We start from the raw sequence: 23,170 nt of genomic DNA, 5'->3' as shown, positions 1-23,170 counted from the left end.
TCTTGCACAATAATGCACGGTTATTATTCAATGATACTATGGGCGCATCTCCTGACATTACCAGCCACAGGAGACAGCTGGAAGTAGGGAGAGAATAATCCATCTTTGCCTCCTCCTGAGGTCCCCAGCATTACTGATGCTGGTCTACATATAATTCAATTCACTTCATGTGATATCAGGAAACGGCTGAAGGCACTGGATACAGCTGAGGCTTTGAATGCTAACAACATCCTGGCTGTGGTACTGAAGACATGCACCAGAATGAGCTATGCTCCCAGCCAAGTTATTCCAGTACAGTTACAACTCTGTAAACTATCTGACAATGTGGAAAATTGCTGAGATATGTCCTGTACATAAAATAAAGGACAAATCTAATCTGGGCCACATACTGAACCATCAGTTTACTCTCATTAAAGTGATGAAAGGTGTTATCGACAGGGCTATCAAGGACAGGGTTTGAGCAAGTAGCTACATTTAAGTAAAGGAGTTGTGCATTGTACTTAACCTCCAGGATTATCCTGGAGTAGGAGAAGGATTTGGCCATAGAGAGAGAGAAACGTTAGCTGATGCATCACTGTGAAATAAAGAGGTAATGATCCCAAAGGGACCACATTCTCAGCCCAGGTCTCCAGGCTGCCCCCCCACCCCCCCTCTCTCTCTATACTATCTCATCCTATTCTAGTTACTCTCAATACTATTTGGATTCTTAATACTGCCACCTCTTAGGTCCTTGTCTTATCAGAATCATTAAAAGGGCTCCAACATTTGTAGCTGCTTGCCACAACTGAATGGCTTGCTAGGCCATTTCAGAGGACATATTTCTGTGGATCTGGTGTTGCATATTGGCCAGATTGGGTAAAGGCAGTAGATTTTCTTCCCTGGACAATCGTGAACCAGACGGGCTTTTATGACAATGCAATAGCTTCATGTTTACCATTACAGATACTAACTTTTTATTCCTCATTTACTCAACTAATAGAATTTAAATTCCCCAGCTGTTATGGTGGGATTTGACTTGTGACTCTAGATCAATAGTCCAGGCCTCTGGATTACTATTCAAGGAACATAATCACTTGTGCTACCCTACCCAATTCTCATTGAATATACTTCTAATGCTGCTCCTATACTCAAGGCTCCTCACCCCAAAGACCCAAGCTTCCCCTCTTTCTTTCATTGTGCTCCCACTCATTAACATTGCTTCTTGGTCCTAAATCCTAAGAAATTTTTCTACTTTCATTCCCATGTAATCCCTCTTCTCAGCTCTGCCACACACTGAAACCATTGTACCAGGCCCCTTATATCACAGGAACCAACTCCTCCCAAAGTTCAGCACTCACCCCACGATGAAATTACAGTGCCCTTCTGTTACTACACCCCTCGTAGTTCATCTATACCATGGGATCCCTACCCTTTCTCCATATTACAACCAATCCCCAGCATCCATATTACTGCCACAACCCAGTTTTCACAGTGCATAATCTTGTTCACAGTATTTCCACATTTGAAAACAACTCTACTACTCAAAAATCCAACACTAGGTACCATCTTCCCATGAGTGCCATGGCCTGTAGCACATCCCTACTTTCTACTCAGACCACAGAATGCCACTCTCATTACTCTTGAATCATGTGACCCCTCTCTAATTTTCTCTTAAGAACATGGGAATGTACAGGACTTGGTCAGATTATGATGGTCCAGGAAAATCATACACTGCAAAACCTCTCATTCAGTATTAGATTTTTGTCAAGGCATCTATCAAACTTTCTTACATTTTTTCAACTAAATATTCCCCACTGACTTTTTTAGAAAGTCATTCCATACATTCAGCACCCTTCAAATAGTTAAATCTTGAACCAGTTTTCTTTTAAAATTTCAGGCTATACCTAGTGATTGTAGAATGTATGATTGTGTTAAACATACTGGTTAATCGTGTCTTGGCCTTTCTCCCATGTAAGCATTCCCAGCTTATGCAGCCTCTCTTAATAAAAAGATGTCTAATCCCAGCTTTCTTCTGCAATCTCTCCAAAGTGTGATTTTTTTCCCCATATGCCAGAAAACCCTTCCTGACCTCTTACACCTATAAACTGCCCAACCAAATTCTCACATACAATTACCAAGATTTATCACCCTCATATTTCTTTTCCCTCACTATTTTCTCTTTAATATTCATCCCAACTCTCTGTATCTTGCTTGCATCACATCCCACTAATATGTTTGCTCTCACTTCTTAACTCTCTTCAAGTTACATCCTCTAATCTTTCATACATCTTTACCATGCATTAACTACCAATCATTTTCCTCCTCACCATTGTCATGCTCTCTGCCACTAATTCTTTCATCCTTAGTGTATTCCGTGTTCTACAGCTTCTGCGCTCACTTAAAGGTTCTCTGATTTTTATTTTTCCTGTCACTTACTGAGTAGGGTACAACGCTACTGAATTGTTTTTTTCCAAACAGAACAGATTGTGCTACTTTCTTATTTCCCCAAGTATTCTTTTTTTTAGAATTAAAGAATAACTGCTGCTTCTTCATGACTTCATTGTTTCCGGTATGCTTTTATTATAGAAAGCTGTTACGCAATTGCTTAGCCTTCCTGCTCTTTTAACTAAAGTCCATAGCGTTTATTATGTCTTTTCTTCCCTTTTTTAAAGTTTCCTTTCTTTCCATGATATAGACTAGATTAATAGCTAGATATTACAACTGTGCTTCAGGTCTTAATTCACCTGTAAGCAATGACACAGAAGATCTAGCTCCATTGTCACTTGGTAGTACAGAACTTGAGTAGTGCTGAAAAAAGAGACATGCTGTCAAAGCTTTTCATCTTGCACTCATCAGGACAGATGCAAGAATGGCAAATTTCAAAGGGCACAGCAATTTATACTACATGAGAAAAGGGTCCTTGATATGGTCAAGGTGTGCCATGGAGACAACACCTGCGAACTGTTGTTGCCCATGCTCTTGTTTAAGTCAAAAAAAGGGGCACTGCCTTAACATATTCCCCTTGCTTTGTTTAATTTACTTACCCTTGCAAGAGGCTGCATATACAGAAAGGAAAGGATCTGTCCTCTGTAGGCAAAAGGAATATGTCCGGGCATTGTGCCTTTTTTTGACTTAAACAAAAGCATGGGGAACAAAAGTTCCCTGGTGAATTCTCCATAGCATTCGCCATGGCAACAACTTGACCAATCAGTGTTGATTTGCCAATCAGCACCCTTTTCTCATGTAGTATAAATTGTTCTTCCCTTTGAACTAGCCTTCTTGCAGCTGTCCTGACGGGCTGAATTTTTCCGTCGGCGAGCAAAGGGTGGGGCCTGCTCGCTGACGCGAAAATGACGTGGGATGGCTTTGGGGGTTCCCCCAACGTCATCCCGCCCCATTTAAATCTTCAGGAAGGCCAGGGTACAGCGAGATTAGCTGTCCGCCCGCCGACCTGTCACTGGCCAATTGAGGCCATTGATAGGATAATTAAACCAATTAAAGGACATGCCCGTCCAACCTTGGATTGGTGGGCAGGCCAGGAGCCCCAATGGGCTTCTGAAAAAACATGAAACCTCATTCACCGGTGGGATGAGGTTGCATGTAGGGTTTAAAAAAGCTTATTAAAGTTTTTGTGAAATTTACTAACATGTCCCATCTCGTGTGACATTGTCACATGAGGGGGACATGTTAAGGATTTTTTTATTTTTCTATTTTTAAAATTTTTAAAATTGTCAGTGATCTGTTTCCTGCACTCTCGCTTTTGGGGAATCGTCCCCCGCCCACACAGGAAACGCATAGCGCTTCTGGCGGACGTCATGCTGGGTGGGCCTTAATTGGCCCGCCCACTTAAAATGGCAGCAGGGCCTGCTTCCCTGGTGGGGATCGGCTCCCCACCCGCCCGACAGGCAGAAAATTCTGCCCGATGAGTGCAAGATGAAAAGCTTCGACAGCATGTTTTTTTTGGCAATACTCAAGGTCTAGTCCTATTAAATAAAGAAATTACTTACATTTTATAATTCTTCATAACCAATTATTCCATTGCAGACACACAATAGTAATCAATCAAAATTAATCAACTTCTACTTAAATTATTGAATTTTGATACTGGTGTCTTTTGATTGTAAATTACATTGTTGCTTTTGCACCTGTTAGCATCTTGGAAATGAAATGGGTAATAAGTTCCATCTGTTGCTAATACTTTAATATGGGTTTTGTGCTCTATCCATTACTGACTGCTTAAAGATAACTCTACTACCATACTTTTTGTCATCTGTGCCAGAGATTCTACTAATGCTCCCATGTATGTCACCCCACCGCCTGCTTCAAAATTGCACCTAAAAATTACTGCTCTCTTCTCATAGGGCAGAATTTTCTGCCTGTCGGGCGGGCTCGACTCAATCACCGGTAGGCATGGAGCCGATCGCTGCTAGCGAAGCAGGCCACACTGCCATTTTACGTGGGCGGGCCAATTAAGGCCCACCCAGCGTGACGTCCGCTGGGAAGCGCTATGCGCTCCCTGTGTGGGGGGGGGGGGAAAGAATCCCTAAAATTGCGAGTGCAGTCTTTCGCACATGCGCACGAAAGAGCGCACATCTCCCTGAGGCTAAGTGCAGCCTCAGGGAGATCGCTTCAACTTTTAAAACTATTAAAAATAGAGAAAAGAAAAATCCCTTACATGCGAGTTGGGACGTATTCATAATTTACAGAACAACTTTATTATAATTTTTAAAACCCTACATGAAACCTCATCCTGCCGCTGGATGAGGTTTCATATATTCTCTATTTGCTGCTGGGACTCCTGGCTGACCCGCCAACCTTAAGGTTGGATACGTAGGTCCTTTAATTGGTTAAATGATCCTGTCAATGGCCTCAAATGACCACTGACAGGTTGGTGGGCCCGCAATTGATTTTGCTGCACCCCCGCCTTCCTGAAAATTTAAATGGAGCAGGGTGACATCGAGTGTTCCGCCCATCATTCCACATCGTTTTACATGTCGGTGAGCAGGCCCCATCCCCTGCTTGCCGACGGCAAAATTCTGCCCATAGTTTTTGTTGAAGCTATGTTACTCCCTTCTTGGAAATTACATTGTGTGTTCTATCTTTTTGTAACTCCATCTTAAAACTACATTAATGCTTCTCTCTCTTAGGCTCTCCACTCCTATTTATTTAGTCTTCTACACTGTAGTCTCTCTTCAGCAACCCCTTAGTATAGCTTTCTAATTCCCTCAGGCCAATTGAGCAATCTGTCTCCAGGAGCCAAGCATGTTGCACATTTGCATCCCCAATTCCGGGATAACAAATGTGGAAGAAATACCTTTTTATCATTTACAAGTCTGAGACGATTCCGGTCCCTATTGGATGCTGATGCTTGTGCAAATCTCTTCTCATTTCTACAAATTGTTCTTCTGCTTGGGATGCTGTTTTCACCTAAAAAAAGCCAAACTTGTATTAGAAAAAAAGAAACACATTCAAAATGAATGACAGCTTCAGACATAAATCAGGTGGAAGCAGATTTTTACGTATAAGTATTCTGTTAGCTTTCCTGGTCAAATTTTTCATTTCATCTGCTTTATGTTGGGTATAATGAATAAAGGGAGCATATATGTTTCATGAATGTAACCAATCTGGAGGGAATAAAAGACAAACCACAGAATTATATAAACTCTACATCACAGAAACAGGAGGCTACTTGGCACAACAAACATCCTCCTTACTCCAATCACCCCTTTCCACCTGGCCCCATACCCTTCAATTCCCTTTGTCTTTAAGAATGCATTAAATGTACCAAATTGATTTCAATAAGAAACTTGGTGAATTCATTTTGTTGTCACGAAAGATCATAAGATGATCAAACCTCCGGTTCAATGAGAAGTGTAGAAAAGCTTACTAAGTGCGCACCAAGAAGTCCTAGTAAAACTAAAGCCAATGGGAATCAGGAAAAACTCTGTAGTGGCTGAATTCAAACCTGGCACAAACAAAGATGGTGGTCATCACTGGATGCCAATCATCTCAGCTGCAGGACATAGAAGCAACAGTAGGCCATTCAGTCCATCGAGCCTGCTCTGCCGTTTAATACGATCATGGCTGATCATCTACTTCAATGCCTTTTTCCCACACTATCCCCATGTCCCTTTATGTTACTGGTATTTAGAAATGTGTCAATCTCTGCTTTAAACATACTCAATGACTGAGCTTCCACAGCTCTTTGGGGTAGAAAATTCCAAAGATTCACAGCCCTGTGAAGGATTCTCAAAATTCCCACATTTTTCATATCATCAACAAGGATATGACTTTTGGACTTTTATGGCAGAGGACCCAACTGCTGAGTTAAGTGTAGAACCCTGTAGACAGGAGGTTAGGCCCATGAAGGCCTGGGACTGGACATGCCCGGGCTTGTTGAGTGCAGTGCGCATTGTTACCTGAAACCAGATGAGAGGAGACAGAATACGCATTCTTCCCTTTAAAACAATCAACCCAGAGAAAGACTTCATCATACACAAAACTAAAGCCCATCAAAATCTTGTGTAAATAATCACTACTAACTACTAGGGTAGGAAGGCAGCAATCAATGCAATTATGCGAACCTATCAATACTCCACATATACAATGGCTTTCAGTTCAAGACTAGTTAGGGGGACAGGAAGACAACGATAAACATCATGCGAGCCCATTAAAAATGAGACAACAATCACCTGAAGAAGCCCACCAAAATCAGACAAAGAACTAAGCTTGATTTGGATTGAGATAAGAAATTCGGAAAAAAACAGTATAACAGGGTCACCAGTTACGAAGGAGAGGGGTCAGCAGTTTTGGAGCGGTTGAAGCAGAGTTTAAACAGGGAGAGGTAACTGAGCCAAGTGGAGGGAGGAGATCTGCAACTTTGCAGGCCCGCAGGCAACATCACACCAAGGGGCACGGGGTGGCAGGCTCAACTGAAGACAACCAGGCCGCAACCGCAGCCCTCCACGAAGATCAGCCACCCACAACTGCGCCCTCCACCCAACGGAAGAACTTTCGCGTATTCCACAGACAAGGACCATGTGGGGACAACAGGGCCCAGAGGACACAAAGAGCGTACCCCGAAACTGCAACTGGCTTACCTGGCTGGATTTCGAACTGTCAAGGAACCCTGGTTGGTGAGCATGATCCCTGACCTCTCCTAGTTCAATTTAGTTAGGTTTTGGGGGTGGGACAAGGGTTAGGGGATTAGTAGCATGATTTTCCCTCGTTATGTCATGTGTTCCCCATTCTTAACTAAGTGTACTTTGTAGGTCTGTGTAATCTCAGTGTAATCCTAATGTTATAAATTCATTTGTGACTTCAATACACCCAGTTTTTTTTCCTCTTGCACCAAAACCAGTTGTCTGCTGCACTTTGTTACAACCCCCAAATAAGTCCAAGGTCTAGAACCCAGGGAATGGGAGCAATTCGGACCGCAGAGGTCAGAGGTGAAGCTGACACACACCACCACCCCCTACACCTCCAAGTAAAAAAAAAAAATTCCCATTGCAGTCCTATGGGGCTTTCCCCTTATTTTGAAATTGTGTCCCTGGTCCTAGACTCCCCAACCTGTGAGGTTGACAGCTGTAAATCTGGCACATTTTGTATGTAGAATGCATATATACTTTAATGTCATATTCGTTGTAACTCCTTAAGGAGTAATGAGTTGGGGCCTGATTTTCTTCAATGCTGGATACAAGCTGGGATAAATAGTGTTGGTAAGCTGCTTAACGATGTTCAAGCAAGTAATCTGTTGCATCCATTGCCCACTGTGCGTCGGTGGTGAAGGGAATGAACATTTGTGGATGGGATGCCAAATAAATGGGATGCTTTGTCCTGGATGATGTCAAGCTTCTTGAGTGTTGTTGGAGCTGCAACCCATCAACTGTATCTTTTCCCATCAAATGAACAACATTCTTGGATGAGCCACTGGACACTAATTGGACTATACAGAATTTAGGATAATTAAGGTTTGATTTTAAGTTTCCAAATCTCATGTCCCCTTTTGTTTCTCGTCTAATATTTTAGCATCACTGCTTCTTTCACTATTTTTCACCAATTGTGACTTCTCAGATACTGAAGCAGTCGATGTCCAAATCCAGCAAGACTTGGACAATATCTAGGCTTGGGCTGACAAGTGGCACGTAACATTTGTGCCACACAAGTGCCAGGCAATGACCATCTCCAACAAGAGAGAATCTAACCATCGTCCCGTTCAGTGACATTACCATCGCTGTATTCCCCCACTATCAACATACTGTTGACCAGATATTGAACTGGGTTAGCCATATAAAACTGTGGCTACAAAAGCAGATCAGAGGCTAGGAATCTTGCAGTGAGTAACCCATCTCCTGACTCCCCAAAGCCTGTCCACCATCTACAAGGCACAGGTCAGGAATGTGACTGTGAATGTGACTCCACTTGCCTGGATGACTGCAACTCCAACAACACTCAAGAAGCTTGATACCATCCAGGACAAAACAGCCCGCTTGATTGGCACTGCAGGAACTCACCAAGCTTCCTTCGATAGTACCATCTAGAGGCTACCATCTAGAAGGACAAGGGCAGTAGGTATATGGGAACACCACCACCTGGAAGTTCTCCTCCAAGCCATTCATCATCCTGACTTGGAAATATATCGGTGTTCCTTCAACTTCACTGGGTCAAAATTCTAACAGCATTGTGGATGTACCTACACCACATGGACTGCAGCAGTTCAAGAAGGCAGTTCACTATCACCTACTCAAGGGCAATTAGGGATGGGCAATTAATGCTGGCCTAGCCAGTGAGGCCCACATCCCATGAATGAATTAAAAAAAAACATTTCCTTTTAAGGCCTCCAAAGCCATTATTTGGTCTTAAAATAAATAGAAGTGCCACAATTGCAGTCATATGTTCAAGGGAGTGAACATATAAAATGTTCGGTGTAGATCCGGGAATTATTCCAAGAGTCTTTGCTGTAGAAGTGAAGTATATTCCAATTTTAAGCTTCCCCCAGCAGTGAAAACTGCTCATATACAATGATCTCAACCTTGCAAAAGAAAGAACTATAATTTGGTAGCAAATGGTAAAATTCTTCCAAAGAGTTAAGTATTTGTTGGAAATTGAAAAGCCTAAAGCCTCAGCTCTGCAGAATAGATACACATGGGCTGATTTACAAATATCTCTAGTTCTGTAACACTGTAGGCCTTTTAACATTCACATATGAAAGTACTACTCTCCTTCAAACTGCTGAGGCATTAGACAAAATTAAAGAGCCATGATCACATCAGCCAGAAAGAACTACAAACAATATTATGGATAGGAAAGTGAGACAACAAAAGAGGATAGTATTGTAACATATAAGACAAGAGCTCATGGTGTTGGATTGATATATTAATGTGGATAGTGATTTGACTAACAGGAAAGAGTTGGGATAAATAGGTCATTTTCAACTTGACAAATTGTAACTAGCGGAGTGTGACGGGGTCAGTGCTAGGGCCTCAACTATTTACGGTCTTTATCAATGACTTGGATGAACGGACTGAGTTTAATGTAGCCAAATTTGCTAACAATATAAAGATAGTTAGGAAAGCAAGTTGTAAGGAGATACAAATAGTTTGCCAAGGGTTGCGGTTAAGTGAGCAGGCAAAAATTTGGCAGATGGAGTATAATGGGGGAAAATGTGAGGTTGTCCACTTTGGCAGGAAGCATTAAAAAGGAGGATAGAGAGAATGCAGAATGCTGCAGTACAGAGGTATCTAGGTGACTTTGTACTTGAATTGCAAGAAGATTATATGCAGAGGCAGCAAGTAATTAGGAAGGCAAATGGAATGTTGGACTTTATTGCAAAGGGGATGGATTATAAAAGTAGGAAAGTATTTCTACAACTGTACTGGACATTGGTGAGACCATACTTAAGAGTATTATGCACAGTTTTGGTCTCTTTACTTACTGAAGGATATACTTGCACTGGAAGCAGTTCAGAAGGCTCTCTAGGCTGATTCCTGGGACAAAGGAGTTGTCTTATGAGGAAAGGTTGAGCAGATTAGGCCTATACTCTTTGAAGTTTAGAAGAATGAAAGTTATATTATTGAAACATAAGATTGTGAGGGGGTTTGTCAGGGTAAATGCTGAGAGATTCGCTTCTCATTGGGGAATCTAGAACCTTGGGGCTCACATCTATGACAGAGATGACGAGAAATTTCTTCTCTGAAGGTCATTAGTTTTTGGAATTCCCTTCCCCAAAGAGCAGCATTGAATATAATTAAGTCTAATTTAGACAATTTTTTGATCTACTAGGGAATCAAGGGTTATGGGGGTCAGGCATGAAGTGGCATTAAGGCTAGAATCAGAACAGCTATGATCTTATTGAAAGGCAGAGCAGGCTTGAGAGGTCAGAAGGCTTACTCCTGCTCATATTTCTAATGATCTTATTATCTTCACGGCAAATGATGTGTGTGAACAACGTTTACTGACTTTTTTGAGAAAGATAATTATGTACTTCTAGAGTTCAAATTTTGGACAGCATTAAAACATTTCATAAACAACTCCAGCTGAAATTAAAATTGCTAAATAGTGGGAGATATTATTTTATTAAAGGCATTCTAAGACTATGTTAACCTTTGTCTTCCTAAAGCAACTATTCTACTGGTGCTGCCATAGCAAAAGAAATACTTGATGAAGCTTGAGGTTAGTTATTGTTCCATCAATGTAAACCAATATTCTATTTACATCTACAAAATAGTACTGAGACTCCATTTCAGGCTTGAGGTGGAGAGGATGAAAGGATCAGATTCACTTCTTCCTGTGGCATATATTTCAGATGCAATTTAAAGGTTGACTTTGTTAGCATACAAAACAGGATAAGTCTTAGTCCACTTATCTTTTCACTGAAATGAGCATGATTGGGAAAGCAATCTTTCAAGTTCAGGATTTCAGATTATAAGAATGTATAGATTCAGGAGTAGAAAAGGTTCAAAACCTAAGGAACAGTTGGAAGTACAGAACAGGATTGGTTTCCAAACCATTCATGAAACTGCATGTAAGTTAGCAATCCTCAAGTGAATCATTCGGAGAACAACTATTAATGCTGCAACATTTTTTGTGATAAGAAGAAGTTTTGAACATGGGTTTAAGGGATATTGAAGAAAACCCAAAATACAAAGGACACAAGAGATCACCATCAGGCAAAGTTCTTCCCATTAGTTTTCTAAATGTTACTTATGGGAGATTTCCACATGTCATTAAAGTATCTGTAGAGATGGCTTGGCCTATTGACAGCAATTCTTCCTTTCAGTAACTAAATAGATAAGATGACTCCTGATGGAAATGGAAAAACTAGTCCAACAATCAGGTTAGCAGATCTCTCCTACAGGGAAAAGAAGGTGTACCAGAAAGAAAGAGAACCTTGACCTCAAAGGTCAATATTTGTTATAAAATGAATAATATCTTCATTTCTAAATATTCTAGTGAAAATGGAGGGAACGCATATAGAACTTTATACCTATATTAACAATGACAGGCTATTAAGCTACCATCTATGTCACACCCTAGTTCTGAAGCAGTAACAAATTGTATGTTACTTAACATCATAAATAATCCAAACCAGACAGTCCCACTCCTGAAAATCATTTGTCACATCTCTGAATGGATTAGTCCAACAAGTGAATCATAAACTGATTTAGGAGGTTTGCTATGTTCTCTATACTGCCTAACTGTTGAATGAAAAGAGTGGTTCCAACACTAATGGTGATCAGTATTTTAACACTAGTGCTGTACAATTAACACATTTAAATTTATTCAGCCTGTTATCTGCTAGGAGATTGGCAGGGCGGGATGGACCAAAATACAGAGCCAAACAGGCTGAGAGTATTTTAGCAATAATGGTCTGAAAAAAAATTCTGTTTAGGGTGTATTGTCAGGAGGACCAACATTCCTAACTGCTAACTGGTAGTGTTTCAGAGATCTGTGAAAACACAAGTGATTAAGGATCCTCTTCTGTTACTATTTAAATGGCTTCTATCATGAGCAAAGGACAAGCAATGCTAAATTCATTAGAAATATGAACCTTTCCTCTGGGGGAACAAATTTTGTACTTTGGGAATGAGAATTGTTGGTAAGGAGATAATTTTCCAAAGTGATCCTTAAGTGAATGCCTATAAATAGGATCAAGTTCTGCTATGTCTAATTGAGAGCTTAGTTAGTTGTTCAGAAGTTAAGAAGCCAAAGACATTGACAGATGCACAGAGTATTTTTATGTGCTCACCCCTAACACAACACTCTATGGTGACAATATTTTAAAAGTGATCAGTGTACAGGTGAAGACATAGGCTGCAATGAAAAACAGGCACTTGATAAACACAGAGGTATGAAGGTGAAGCAAAGTATAGTCCATTTGTAGTTCCTATCCTGGACACAGAGCCTCAAACTTCTAATAATTGGGAAAAATTGTGTCATTGAGGTAAGCATCCTTGGCATTGATTGTGGCTAGTTAAAACTCCCAGGTATAGTATTTAAATAATATAAAGCAGAGTAAGAATGTTATATTTTTAGAGAATTTTGTTCCTTGCAAGGTCTAAGTTACAGAGGAATCCTTCCATCCCTACAGCAAATAAGAAAGTATCCTGTTTGTAAACAAAAGCAGAACATCACAGGGATGCTACCCAAACATCATACAGTAAGGATTGCAACTTATGCATAAATGCCTGTGGCAAGAAGGGGGAAAATTATTCCAGTAACAAGTTATCAAAATATTTTGAAGAGACTATTATCTTCACTAATTTTTCCTGGAGACCCAGTGATTACTTCTGCAATACATGTAGGATGCTAGAATGAAGAAAGGACAGACCAAAGATCTATGCGAGTAGAATAACATGTTAAAACTTTTGTAGTTCTCAAAAGTAACTTTGTTTTTATTTCTTGAAAGTCGCTGCACCTCAATTATTACTGTTAAATGCAATGTGATTACTACAGCCTACCTGAATGGGACTTGACAGATTGTGGCATAGGACCATTTACTGTGCTTTGAAGCTTCTTTACACATCTGGCTTCAGACTGTAGGGAGGGCTATAAAGAGAAACATCAATTCAGCCTCAGAGAATTTAGTAACATCAAATTCCAACAGTAAGTAATCAACTGTAGGAATCTTCAAACCAGTCTCAATTCAACATCAGTTTACTTTGACTTGAGCTAAAAAGTGCCCATCCAACCTAGAAACGAGCCTCATTCAACCAAAATGATCTTCCACTTGGATACTAAGCTGAAGTAGCTTGCATCCATACAACTTGGACCGAAACCTATAGATTTGAAGCATATTATTTGGACTGGTGTCATCCTCTTGTTTCTAGTTACAGAGCTTGAGTAAAAGCAACTGAGTAGAAGTATAATGCAAGTTATAGTCCAAGCTAAAAGAACAGTGCATCCCTGCTTACCTGCACAGTGCAATAAGAATCTAAGAATGAATAACGGATATGTGGAATAGCAAAAGTAAAGACTATCAACTAGCTCATTAAGAATTGACCATCTACTTATCAAAAGATAGAATCAGCACTAATCATCAAAGCCTGAGGCAAATGATGCTTCATGTCTTAATTATATTAAAGAACACTTGGTTAGGTTGAGAGGAAAGGCCAGAGGAATCCAACAGTACTAGATCGTGGTTAGTTAGACAATGGTACAGTACATTTTGATTATCCTTTGCAAAAACAATTCTACAAAGATGAAATTACCAAAGTAAGAGAAAAGGCAGGAATAGCTCTGGGTTGCAAGAGTAAAGTTAGACATCTGTTAGGACTGAGGTACCCAGTTAATCTAAGACGACAGTAGGGAATGATGTCAGCAAGGCATGAAGCATCATTTGCCTCAGTCTTTGACGATCAGTGCTGATTCCATCTGTTGATAAGTAGATGGTCAATTCTTAATGAGTTAATTGATGGTCCTTACTTTTGCTATTCCACATATCCATACAGAAGAAATATATCTTCTAATCTCAAGCATTAGTTAGTGGCAATTATAGCTGGAGTTGAATAATCTGCTTAGATTCACATTATTAAAAGTTTCAGGAGAAAGAATGAAGGTTAATTTCAGTGCTTGTGAACAAAGCTTATGAGAATGCTCACAGAACTGAAAATGTTTTCACTGGAGGAACAATAAAGATTCAGATGCAATATTGATCATGTTAAATCCTAACATGTTCCTCCACTCACAAGTTTCTTGATTATAGCTCCAAGTCAGGATGGTGTGTGGTTTAGGCAGGAACTTGCAGGTGGTGCTATTCCAATGCGTCAGCTGCCTTTATCCTCATGGATGGTAGAAGTCAAGGGTTTCAAAGGTGCTGACAAAGGAAGCTTGGCGAGTCGCTGCAACGTGTATTGCATATGGTACACACTGCTGCCACTGTGCACTGGTGGTGGAGGGAGTGAATGTTTAAAGTATTGGATGGGGTGCTGGTCAAGTGGACTGCTTTGTCCTGTGGCCACAGTCATCTAGGCAAGTGTAGAATACTCCATCACACTCCTGATTTGTGTCTTGTAGATTGTATGTAGCCCTTGGAGAGTCAGGAGGTGAGTTATTCACCACAGAATTCTCAGCCTTTGATCTGCCACAGTAGTTATGTGGCTCATCCAGTTAAGTTTCTGGTCAATGGTAATAGCTCCAAGGATGTGAATGGTTACACCCTCAACTCATCTAAAAGGTGTCTGCATCTGCATCTGCACCTCAAGTGCCGGAACCTGCAGGGCTCCAGGCCAAGTAAACGAATATATCGAATATGTATATATTTATGAAAGATATAGACCTAGAAATCACATTACATCTGAAATTGGGAGCAGAGGGGACAGGACAGACTGGGTGAACCACTTAATACCAATGGATGCAGCACGCGCTATCAATATCGATAACAAATGACAACAATTTACAAAGTACTATGATGTTGTCATACTCTTGTTTTTGCTGCTTTGCGACATGAGTTTTGGAAATGATAACCCGCCATTTAATGCAAAAATGTACTATAACAATGCAATTTACGTGATAGGTTTCACATGACCGTAGCCCACAAAATTCATAGTAAGAGCCTTGGGGATTTGAAGAATCTTGCCACACAGCCAAACTTATGATCTTTCCCAAATGCTCAATTTGTGAAACATTTAAAAAAATTTTTTTTAAAAGTCAGGCACATGCCTTTAACGAGCGACGATGGTCTTGTTTGAATTTCTTCTTTGGGATAAAAAGCTGATCAAAATCTTCTGTTGATTCTAACAGTTTCTTAGTTGGTTTTCTCTGACGTTTTCCTTCAGAATTTTCTGTAACAGAGTAAATAGGACACTAATAAATAACTTTTCTCTATCACCTTGAAACTGAGTGTTAAATAACTTTTCTCTATCACCTTGAAACTGAGTGAAACTTGAAAACTGACAGTACAAAAGGAGCCAATCGATTTAACTGTTGATAGGGAAAATATTAAAATTTACATATTTTCCAGTGTGAAAATTTGACATGATTATACCCAAAATGCTAGATTCTTGATAATTCATCATCCAAAAAACAAAACAGAATGTGGAAAAATTATTTAAATGCTTTGATTTACAATGAAAACAACAGGGTAATTCAGATATAGTGCTCTTGACATAACACAGCTTACCTTAGAGGAGGGTCACTTTACACTTGGGACAGTCCTGTAACTTATGACCCGATTGACCCCATGCTGGGAATACACTTTCCTGACTTTGCAAGATCATAGCTTTGACATTAGCAGAGATTGTATGTCAAATACCTATCTATAAATATAGATCAAGTACCTTTAAGTTTATCTTTCTTGCAAAAATATACCTCACATATGATGACTAAGATGAACTGAACAACTAGAAGAAAAGTTTATCCATAACAGGTTTTTCCAATTGCAATCCCTAATATTCACATTTTGCATCCCACAGAAATGATTCTTCAAAGAATGCAAAAGGTTTCAGGCATCTTCGCTAAGTCAGGAGAGCAAACGAAACCAGCACCAATATGGATTTTCATAATGCTTGGTGCTATTGCAGGATCTAAAGGTAGAATAGAGGTGGAAGCCAAACAGCTAGTTGTGATTGCAGCATTAGTCTACAAAATGTTTCAATTTCCAATTCTAATTCAAATTAGAAAATTTCTGGAAGCCAACAATATTATAACCTCCAAATGCTGAAATCCCTGCTTTCTAAATTGGTCGTCAACAGCCATACCATCAGTTAGAAACGCTGGGGGCGCTCACAATCTAGGTATTCAGCACAGGAACAAGTCATTTGGGTCATCTCGTCTGTGGTATTGCTGAACAAACAGACATGCTGGGGAAGCTTTTCATCTTGCACTCATCAGGGCAGATTTACAAGAATACCAAATCTCAAAAGGAACAACAATTTACACTGCATGAGTAGAGGGTACTGGTTGGTTGGCAAGTGGAATCTGATTGGTAGAGGCGTTGCCATGGAGAATGCACTATGGAGCAGTTAACTGCCAAGTTTTTGTTTAGATTCAAACCAGGGAGGTCGACTCCGATTTCGTCAATGGAACTGTCAAGGCGAATGGCTGTCCCCTAAGCTTTTGTTAGTGCAAAAAGGCACAATGCTTGGACATGTTCTTTCTGTTTGCAAAGGACAGGGCCCTGTGCGTGAATATAAGTAGCTTCTAGTATGATCAGCCGGGCTCACAGTCACACCGAGAGCCCGGCTGATCATCTTAAATTGGTTGTCAGTGTAATTCTTAGCACAATCAGGTTTTTTAGCAATAGTCGTTCACATCTAATGTTGAGCACTATGTTCTGAGTTTGAAAGCATGGGCTGGTTGAGTACGGTCAGTACTTTGCCTGTTGCAAACAACTGAAGCGACATGCTGTTTGATACAATCCTCCAGGTATTGGGATGTATGGCTTACATAGGACATCACAACTGCACTGAAACTCATGTACCACATTGCTAATTTCTGTGGTAGGCAGAAAGTCTTCTTGTTAGTGAAGAATACTATTTGTGTTGCCACTACATAGTAGCAGCATGAAATGGCTAGATTCACCTGCTGCTCAAATTTTTGAGATCCTTAACCTCCCAGGGTAATCTGAGGTAGGCACTTCTCAGGACTGAAAGTGGTAACCTTAGGCTCGTTCATAACTTTGCGCAATAAATAGCGAGCAATGATCTGATCGGGGTACACATCATTCCACAGCTTTGATGTTCCCTAATTCAGCACCAAGCTTGCACAGTAAGCAAATGGCTTAGGCCCTATTTATGAGATTGCTATTAAGCCCAATCTTATAGTGCATAGAACTGTAGGAAACCCAAAGCGTATATTAACCAGGGAAGGTAGGCTGCGGTAGACATTAGCAGAGAACCCATTGGAAGATTTCTCAACTAGCACATAGAGGAGAAGGAACTCATTTGACTGCTCCATTTGAAAAAGTAAATTTGAGCGCAGGACGGAGCCCATTAAGTTGTGCGAGGAAATTCTTACATGCAGTCACAGATTCAAACATAGCAAACGTATCATCTATGTTTCGGCAATACGCAAGGGGTAGGAGGTTAGGGGTCATTCTATCGAAGGCACGTTTCTTGTGGAAACCAACAAAGATGCCGGCGACAGCTGGGCCTACAGGTGATCCCAATGCAACATGGTGTGATGCCAGGTATGTAGGCCATACATCCAGAAGACTGGTAGGTCTTATCAAAAAGCATGTCCCTTTGGGTGCTCACAACAGGCAAGTGCTGATTGTAATCAATCAGCCCATGCTTGCAAAACTCAGAACATAGTCCAACATTAGACGTGATTCTGCAATTGAATGACTCTTACTAAACAATGCTGATTGTGCTCAGAATTACACTGACAGCCAATTTAAGATTATCAGTCGGGCTCGCAGTGTGGCCCACTTACGCATACTAGAAGCTACATATATTCATACACAAGGCCCTGTCCTCTGCGAACAAGAACATGCCCATGCACTGCATTTTTTTCAACTAAACAACAGCTTGGGAACAGCATTTTCCTGGTTCATTCGCCCTGGCAGTGCCTTGACAATCAGTCAACTTGCCTGTTTGAATTTACACAAAAGCTTAGTAATTAACTGCTCCCTATTGCATTCTTCATGGCACACTGCCTCTACCAAAGTCCACCTGCCAACCAATCAGCCCCCTCTTCTCATGCAGTATAAACTGTTGTTCCCTTTGAGATTTGGTATTCTTGCAAACCTGTCCTGATGATTACAAGACAAAAAGCTTTGATAGCATCTTTCTTTTTTTCAGCAATGCTCAAGTTCCGTACTATCAAGCAACAATTTGTATGTCTGAGACAGAGGTAAAACAAAGCCAATTTTGGGATATCAACAACATAGTTTGACTCTCAGATAACTTAAATACAGGTAAGCTATCTACTGAATTTCTTTGACAGCGTATTAGACTCAAGGTTGTGCTGGTGTTCACTTCCAGGTGTATTGATAATGCTAGAGTGAGAAACAGACCCGTGTTTTGAGTGAGCATTTATGCAGGATGAGACTGAACAGATTGGTAGTAGAATTACATATTTACACTGTGCCTTTCACTGCTTGGTCTGAGGTATGCAAATTTCTTTCATTTTTTGATTTGATCCATTTGTGTCACTGTATTGCCTCAATAGATGATTGCACCATAAACAATAAAATTTGAAAAATGCCCGCACAGCAAACTCACTTAAGTGTAAGCGGTTTGTCAGCACAATAAACGATGACATCAAACATTGCTCATGTACTCTCGAAAGTGAGGAGTTTGTTCTCATGCATGTCTTCAATTTTGGTGTGCCTTCATCCCAAATCAAGCAGCCAGAGGTATTTGCTGAGTTCGAACTCCTCGGTTCCCAGCTATCCCACTACAAACTAGGGTCCAATGAAGAGAGTGGGTCCCTGAATGCTCACCTAGCTGATCTAGCACACGCATATTGCAGGATATCCAACAACTTGGCTGATTTCCACATGCAGCACTAATGTCTGGTAGTGTTGCAAAGCCTCAAAGCAAACCCAGCCACACATATCTGTAAGCCCGACAAAAGGGACTGGAATAGTCATCCTTAACATGCGTGATTATATTGACAAAATGCACGCCGTTCTTAATGGCGGGTCCAACTTCGTATTGTTTGGACTTAAGGTATGACCACACAGACTTGCTCAAAAGCAAGCTACAAAAACGCTTGTTGGACTTGCGTAAGAGTAGTGAGCTGCTTAGTGGTGTGTATGATAGGATCCATCCTCCCAGCTCTGTGTCCATGTATATATGGGCTGCCAAGACACACAAATGATGCCCCTTTATGCCCTACCTTATTTATGACTGGTTCTGCAAAACATGAAATGGCCAAATGCTTCAGTGAGTTGCTACAACCAGTTCGGAGCAAGTTCCCACATACATAGTGAAAGATTCCTTCACTTTTGCAAAGGCCATACAGGACTTGCATATTGGTAGCAATGCCGTGTCCACGTGCTTGTTTGACATTGTTAGCCCATTCACTAAAGTACCACTCAAGGAAGCCATTGACATTTGCACCACGTCATTATATAATGGCGGTCCAGATGCCCTGCCATTATCTGAATCTGTATTCATTGAACTTATGAATTCAGCAACTCATGCAGTTGAAACACCACCATGTATGCCCACATGTTGCCATGGGATCCCCTCAAGCATCTCACTAACATCTTCATGGGTTTCCATGAGAAACGCATCTTCGATGAAATGACCTCCTACACTCTGCATATTTCCATTACATAGATGATACACATGGTATGTTTGAATCTGCAGCTACATGTATGAATTTCCTTACACAACTTAATGGGCTCCATCCTGTGCTGAAATTCAACCTGGAAATTGCCCCTGGGGCAACATCATTACTTTTCCTGTTGGCTATTAGGTTTGGAAATGCAAAAAAACTGATCCGTAATGCACTTAGAAAAAGTCTCTACGGTAAAGGAAATTTCTGTTGTTGGTGCTTTGCAAAATTAAATGAGAGTTCAAGGGGCACAAAATGTAGCTGGGCATGCAATTTGGGAAGGCAACTTTCTGTTTTTATTATTTTGTTTTAATTATGCACACAACCTTGAAAGCAGAGGAATATAATCTAATTTTAACTGGTGACTCTAAAATTTGAGAAATGCACAGTAACAATACCAATGAGGACATACTGACAGCTATGGGGAAAGTGTTTTTTTCAAGCCAGAGAAAGGGTAAATTTATAGATTTACAAATAAATCTATAGACTGTTTATATCTTCCAGATTTATGATTTTTAGAATGGTTTGAATTAATTTCACTCTAGAACTTGCACAGAATACAGTGAAAAATGTTCCTACCGGGTGAAGTGGACAGTTGTGTAAGCATTGTCTCTGCTTTATCCCCAAGTGCCAGTTGTGGAGTACGATAAATCTGTTGAGTATTCAGATAGTTCCTATGTTGCCATCTCTTCTTAACAATGCTGTCTGTTTTAAACTGCTGTGATCCTGCTTGTTGTGTTGAACTTTGTATGGCTACAGGCAGAGGGACTTCTACTGCTGGCATTGGCTGGTTAAATTCTATTGCTGGAGTAGACAGGGTCTCTGTTGCAGGCGAGAGCTGGAACCGTTCCTTTGCAGTTAAGAACTGAGACTGACTTTCTGCAGTCACAGAGTGGGACTGTTCTGCTGCAGACATGGACTGGCACTGCTCTGTCACATAAATGTACTGGGATTGTTTCCCTCCTGGTATGGACTGAGACTGTTCACCTGTTGGCATGTTTTGGAATTTCTCCATTGCAATCGTGGGCTGAGAATTTTCTGTTGATGGGATGGCCTGGGAATTTTGCATTGCAGGCGCTGAATGGGAATTTTCTGTTGGAGACGCAAACTGACATTTCTCCATTGCAAGCACGGACTGAGCTTTCTCCACCGCGGGCACGGAGAGAGCGTTCTCCACCGCGGGCACGGAGAGAGCGTTCTCCACCGGGGGCACGGAGAGAGCGTTCTCCACCGGGGGCACGGACAGAGCGTTCTCCACCGGGGGCACGGACAGAGCGTTCTCCACCGGGGGCACGGACAGAGCGTTCTCCACCGGGGGCACGGACAGAGCGTTCTCCACCGGGGGCACGGACAGAGCGTTCTCCACCGGGGGCACGGACAGAGCGTTCTCCACCGGGGGCACGGACAGAGCGTTCTCCACCGGGGGCACGGACAGAGCGTTCTCCACCGGGGGCACGGACAGAGCGTTCTCCACCGGGGGCACGGACAGAGCGTTCTCCACCGGGGGCACGGACAGAGCGTTCTCCACCGGGGGCACGGACAGAGCGTTCTCCACCGGGGGCACGGACAGAGCGTTCTCCACCGGGGGCACGGACAGAGCGTTCTCCACCGGGGGCACGGACAGAGCGTTCTCCACCGGGGGCACGGACAGAGCGTTCTCCACCGGGGGCACGGACAGAGCGTTCTCCACCGGGGGCACGGACAGAGCGTTCTCCACCGGGGGCACGGACAGAGCGTTCTCCACCGGGGGCACGGACAGAGCGTTCTCCACCGGGGGCACGGACAGAGCGTTCTCCACCGGGGGCACGGACAGAGCGTTCTCCACCGGGGGCACGGACAGAGCGTTCTCCACCGGGGGCACGGACAGAGCGTTCTCCACCGGGGGCACGGACAGAGCGTTCTCCACGGGGGGCACGGACAGAGCGTTCTCCACCGGGGGCACGGACAGAGCGTTCTCCATCGCAGACCTGGACTGGGACCTCTCCACTGCAGACCTGGACTGGGACCTCTCCACTGCAGACCTGGACTGGGACCTCTCCACTGCAGACCTGGACTGGGACCTCTCCACTGCAGACCTGGACTGGGACCTCTCCACTGCAGACCTGGACTGGGACCTCTCCACTGCAGACCTGGACTGGGACCTCTCCACTGCAGACCTGCACTGGGACCTCTCCACTGCAGACCTGCACTGGGACCTCTCCACTGCAGACCTGCACTGGGACCTCTCCACTGCAGACCTGCACTGGGACCTCTCCACTGCAGACCTGCACTGGGACCTCTCCACTGCAGACCTGCACTGGGACCTCTCCCCTGCAGACCTGCACGGGGGCTTCTCCACGGCAGACCTGCACGGGGGCTTCTCCACGGCAGACCTGCACTGGGGCTTCTCCACGGCAGACCTGCACTGGGGCTTCTCCACGGCAGACCTGCACTGGGATATCTGCACTGAAGCCATGGACTCGGATTTCTCCATTGCAGGCCTGGACTGGGATTTCTCCACTGCAGGCGGGAACTGGGATCTCTCCATTGCAAATATGGCCTGGGTTTTCTCCACCATAGGAGCAAACAAACTCTGTTTCACTGTAGGTGTGGAAATAGCTGGTTTTACTGCAGATGTAGAGAGAGCTAGTTGTGCCACAGGAGAGGAAAGACCTTGGACTGTTAAAGGCATGGGCATGGCTTGGCATATTATAGATCTTGATACGACAGAGTCCACTGTAGTCATAGATGGGGACATATCTTGTGCAAGGGCTATCTGCGGGTGATTAAAATTCTTTTTGCGCCGCCGCCGTCTCTTTGATTCAGTACTGCAGCTTCTAAACTCTTGCGATTCTGTTGCTTTATCTAAACAGTCTGTTGTGCCCTATGAAATAAAATGCAAAGAAATGGTTACTGTGTCGAAAGCATTAAAGAGATATAAAATTGCTTACAACATGTAAACAAAGTATAGATTTTATTGTGACTAGCAAACATGACTTTACTGTTTTTGCTCTACATATAACATCAACATTGTGCTGATCAGCTCTGCAACCAAGATTGTATTCAACCATCTCCTTTTCATACTTATAACTCCTCATTAAGGAACCCAAAATTAACACTCACTTATTTCTAACTATCTCATCTCTAGCCTTCTCTTTCTCTCCACATTCCTGTAAAATGTGTTAATGCTCTCCTACCGAGACTGTTCAACCTGGATTTTACTCCACACAGTTTTGGATGAGTTCAGGTTTATGAAGGGTGAAAGATGAGAGTCTGGCCAGAGAAGTGTTGGATAGTCAAGTCTAGATGCAACAAAGGCTTGAATGAGGGTTTCAGCAGCAGATAAGCTGAGGCAAGGGCTGTGTTTAGCAATGTTATGGAGCTGGATGTAGGTGATTTTAGTTGCGACAGAGATCTACGGCTGGAAGCTCACATTGGGATCAAATGTGACACCATGATTGTGATGATTCTGGTTCAGCCTTAGACA

General features: G+C 42.3%; 1 protein-coding gene across 11 annotated transcripts in view; it reads right to left on the bottom strand.

Annotated features, from left to right (window-relative positions):
- The window catches only part of LOC121280891, a 270,129-nt gene that overhangs the window by 131,005 nt on the left and 115,954 nt on the right, over positions 1–23,170 (bottom strand). For 10 of the 11 annotated variants that reach the window (XR_005943756.1, XR_005943750.1, XR_005943755.1 and 7 more), the window contains 4 exons: positions 20,284–22,567; positions 15,139–15,260; positions 12,939–13,026; positions 5,294–5,406 (listed from right to left, as the gene is read on the bottom strand). Coding sequence is in view for 2 of the 11 variants with exons in the window: in XM_041193244.1 (XP_041049178.1) it covers positions 5,294–5,406; positions 12,939–13,026; positions 15,139–15,260; positions 20,284–22,567 (2,607 nt within the window). In the remaining 9 variants the exon portion in view is untranslated. The remainder of the gene's footprint in view (positions 1–5,293; positions 5,407–12,938; positions 13,027–15,138; positions 15,261–20,283; positions 22,568–23,170) is intronic. The other variant, XR_005943757.1, reaches the window with a different exon arrangement.

The sequence above is a fragment of the Carcharodon carcharias genome, chromosome 8, assembly GCF_017639515.1.
Source record: "Carcharodon carcharias isolate sCarCar2 chromosome 8, sCarCar2.pri, whole genome shotgun sequence".
Classification (NCBI taxonomy): domain Eukaryota; kingdom Metazoa; phylum Chordata; class Chondrichthyes; order Lamniformes; family Lamnidae; genus Carcharodon; species Carcharodon carcharias.
The sequence above is the reverse complement of the archived record's forward strand: the minus strand, read 5'-3'. Positions and strand labels throughout refer to the sequence as shown.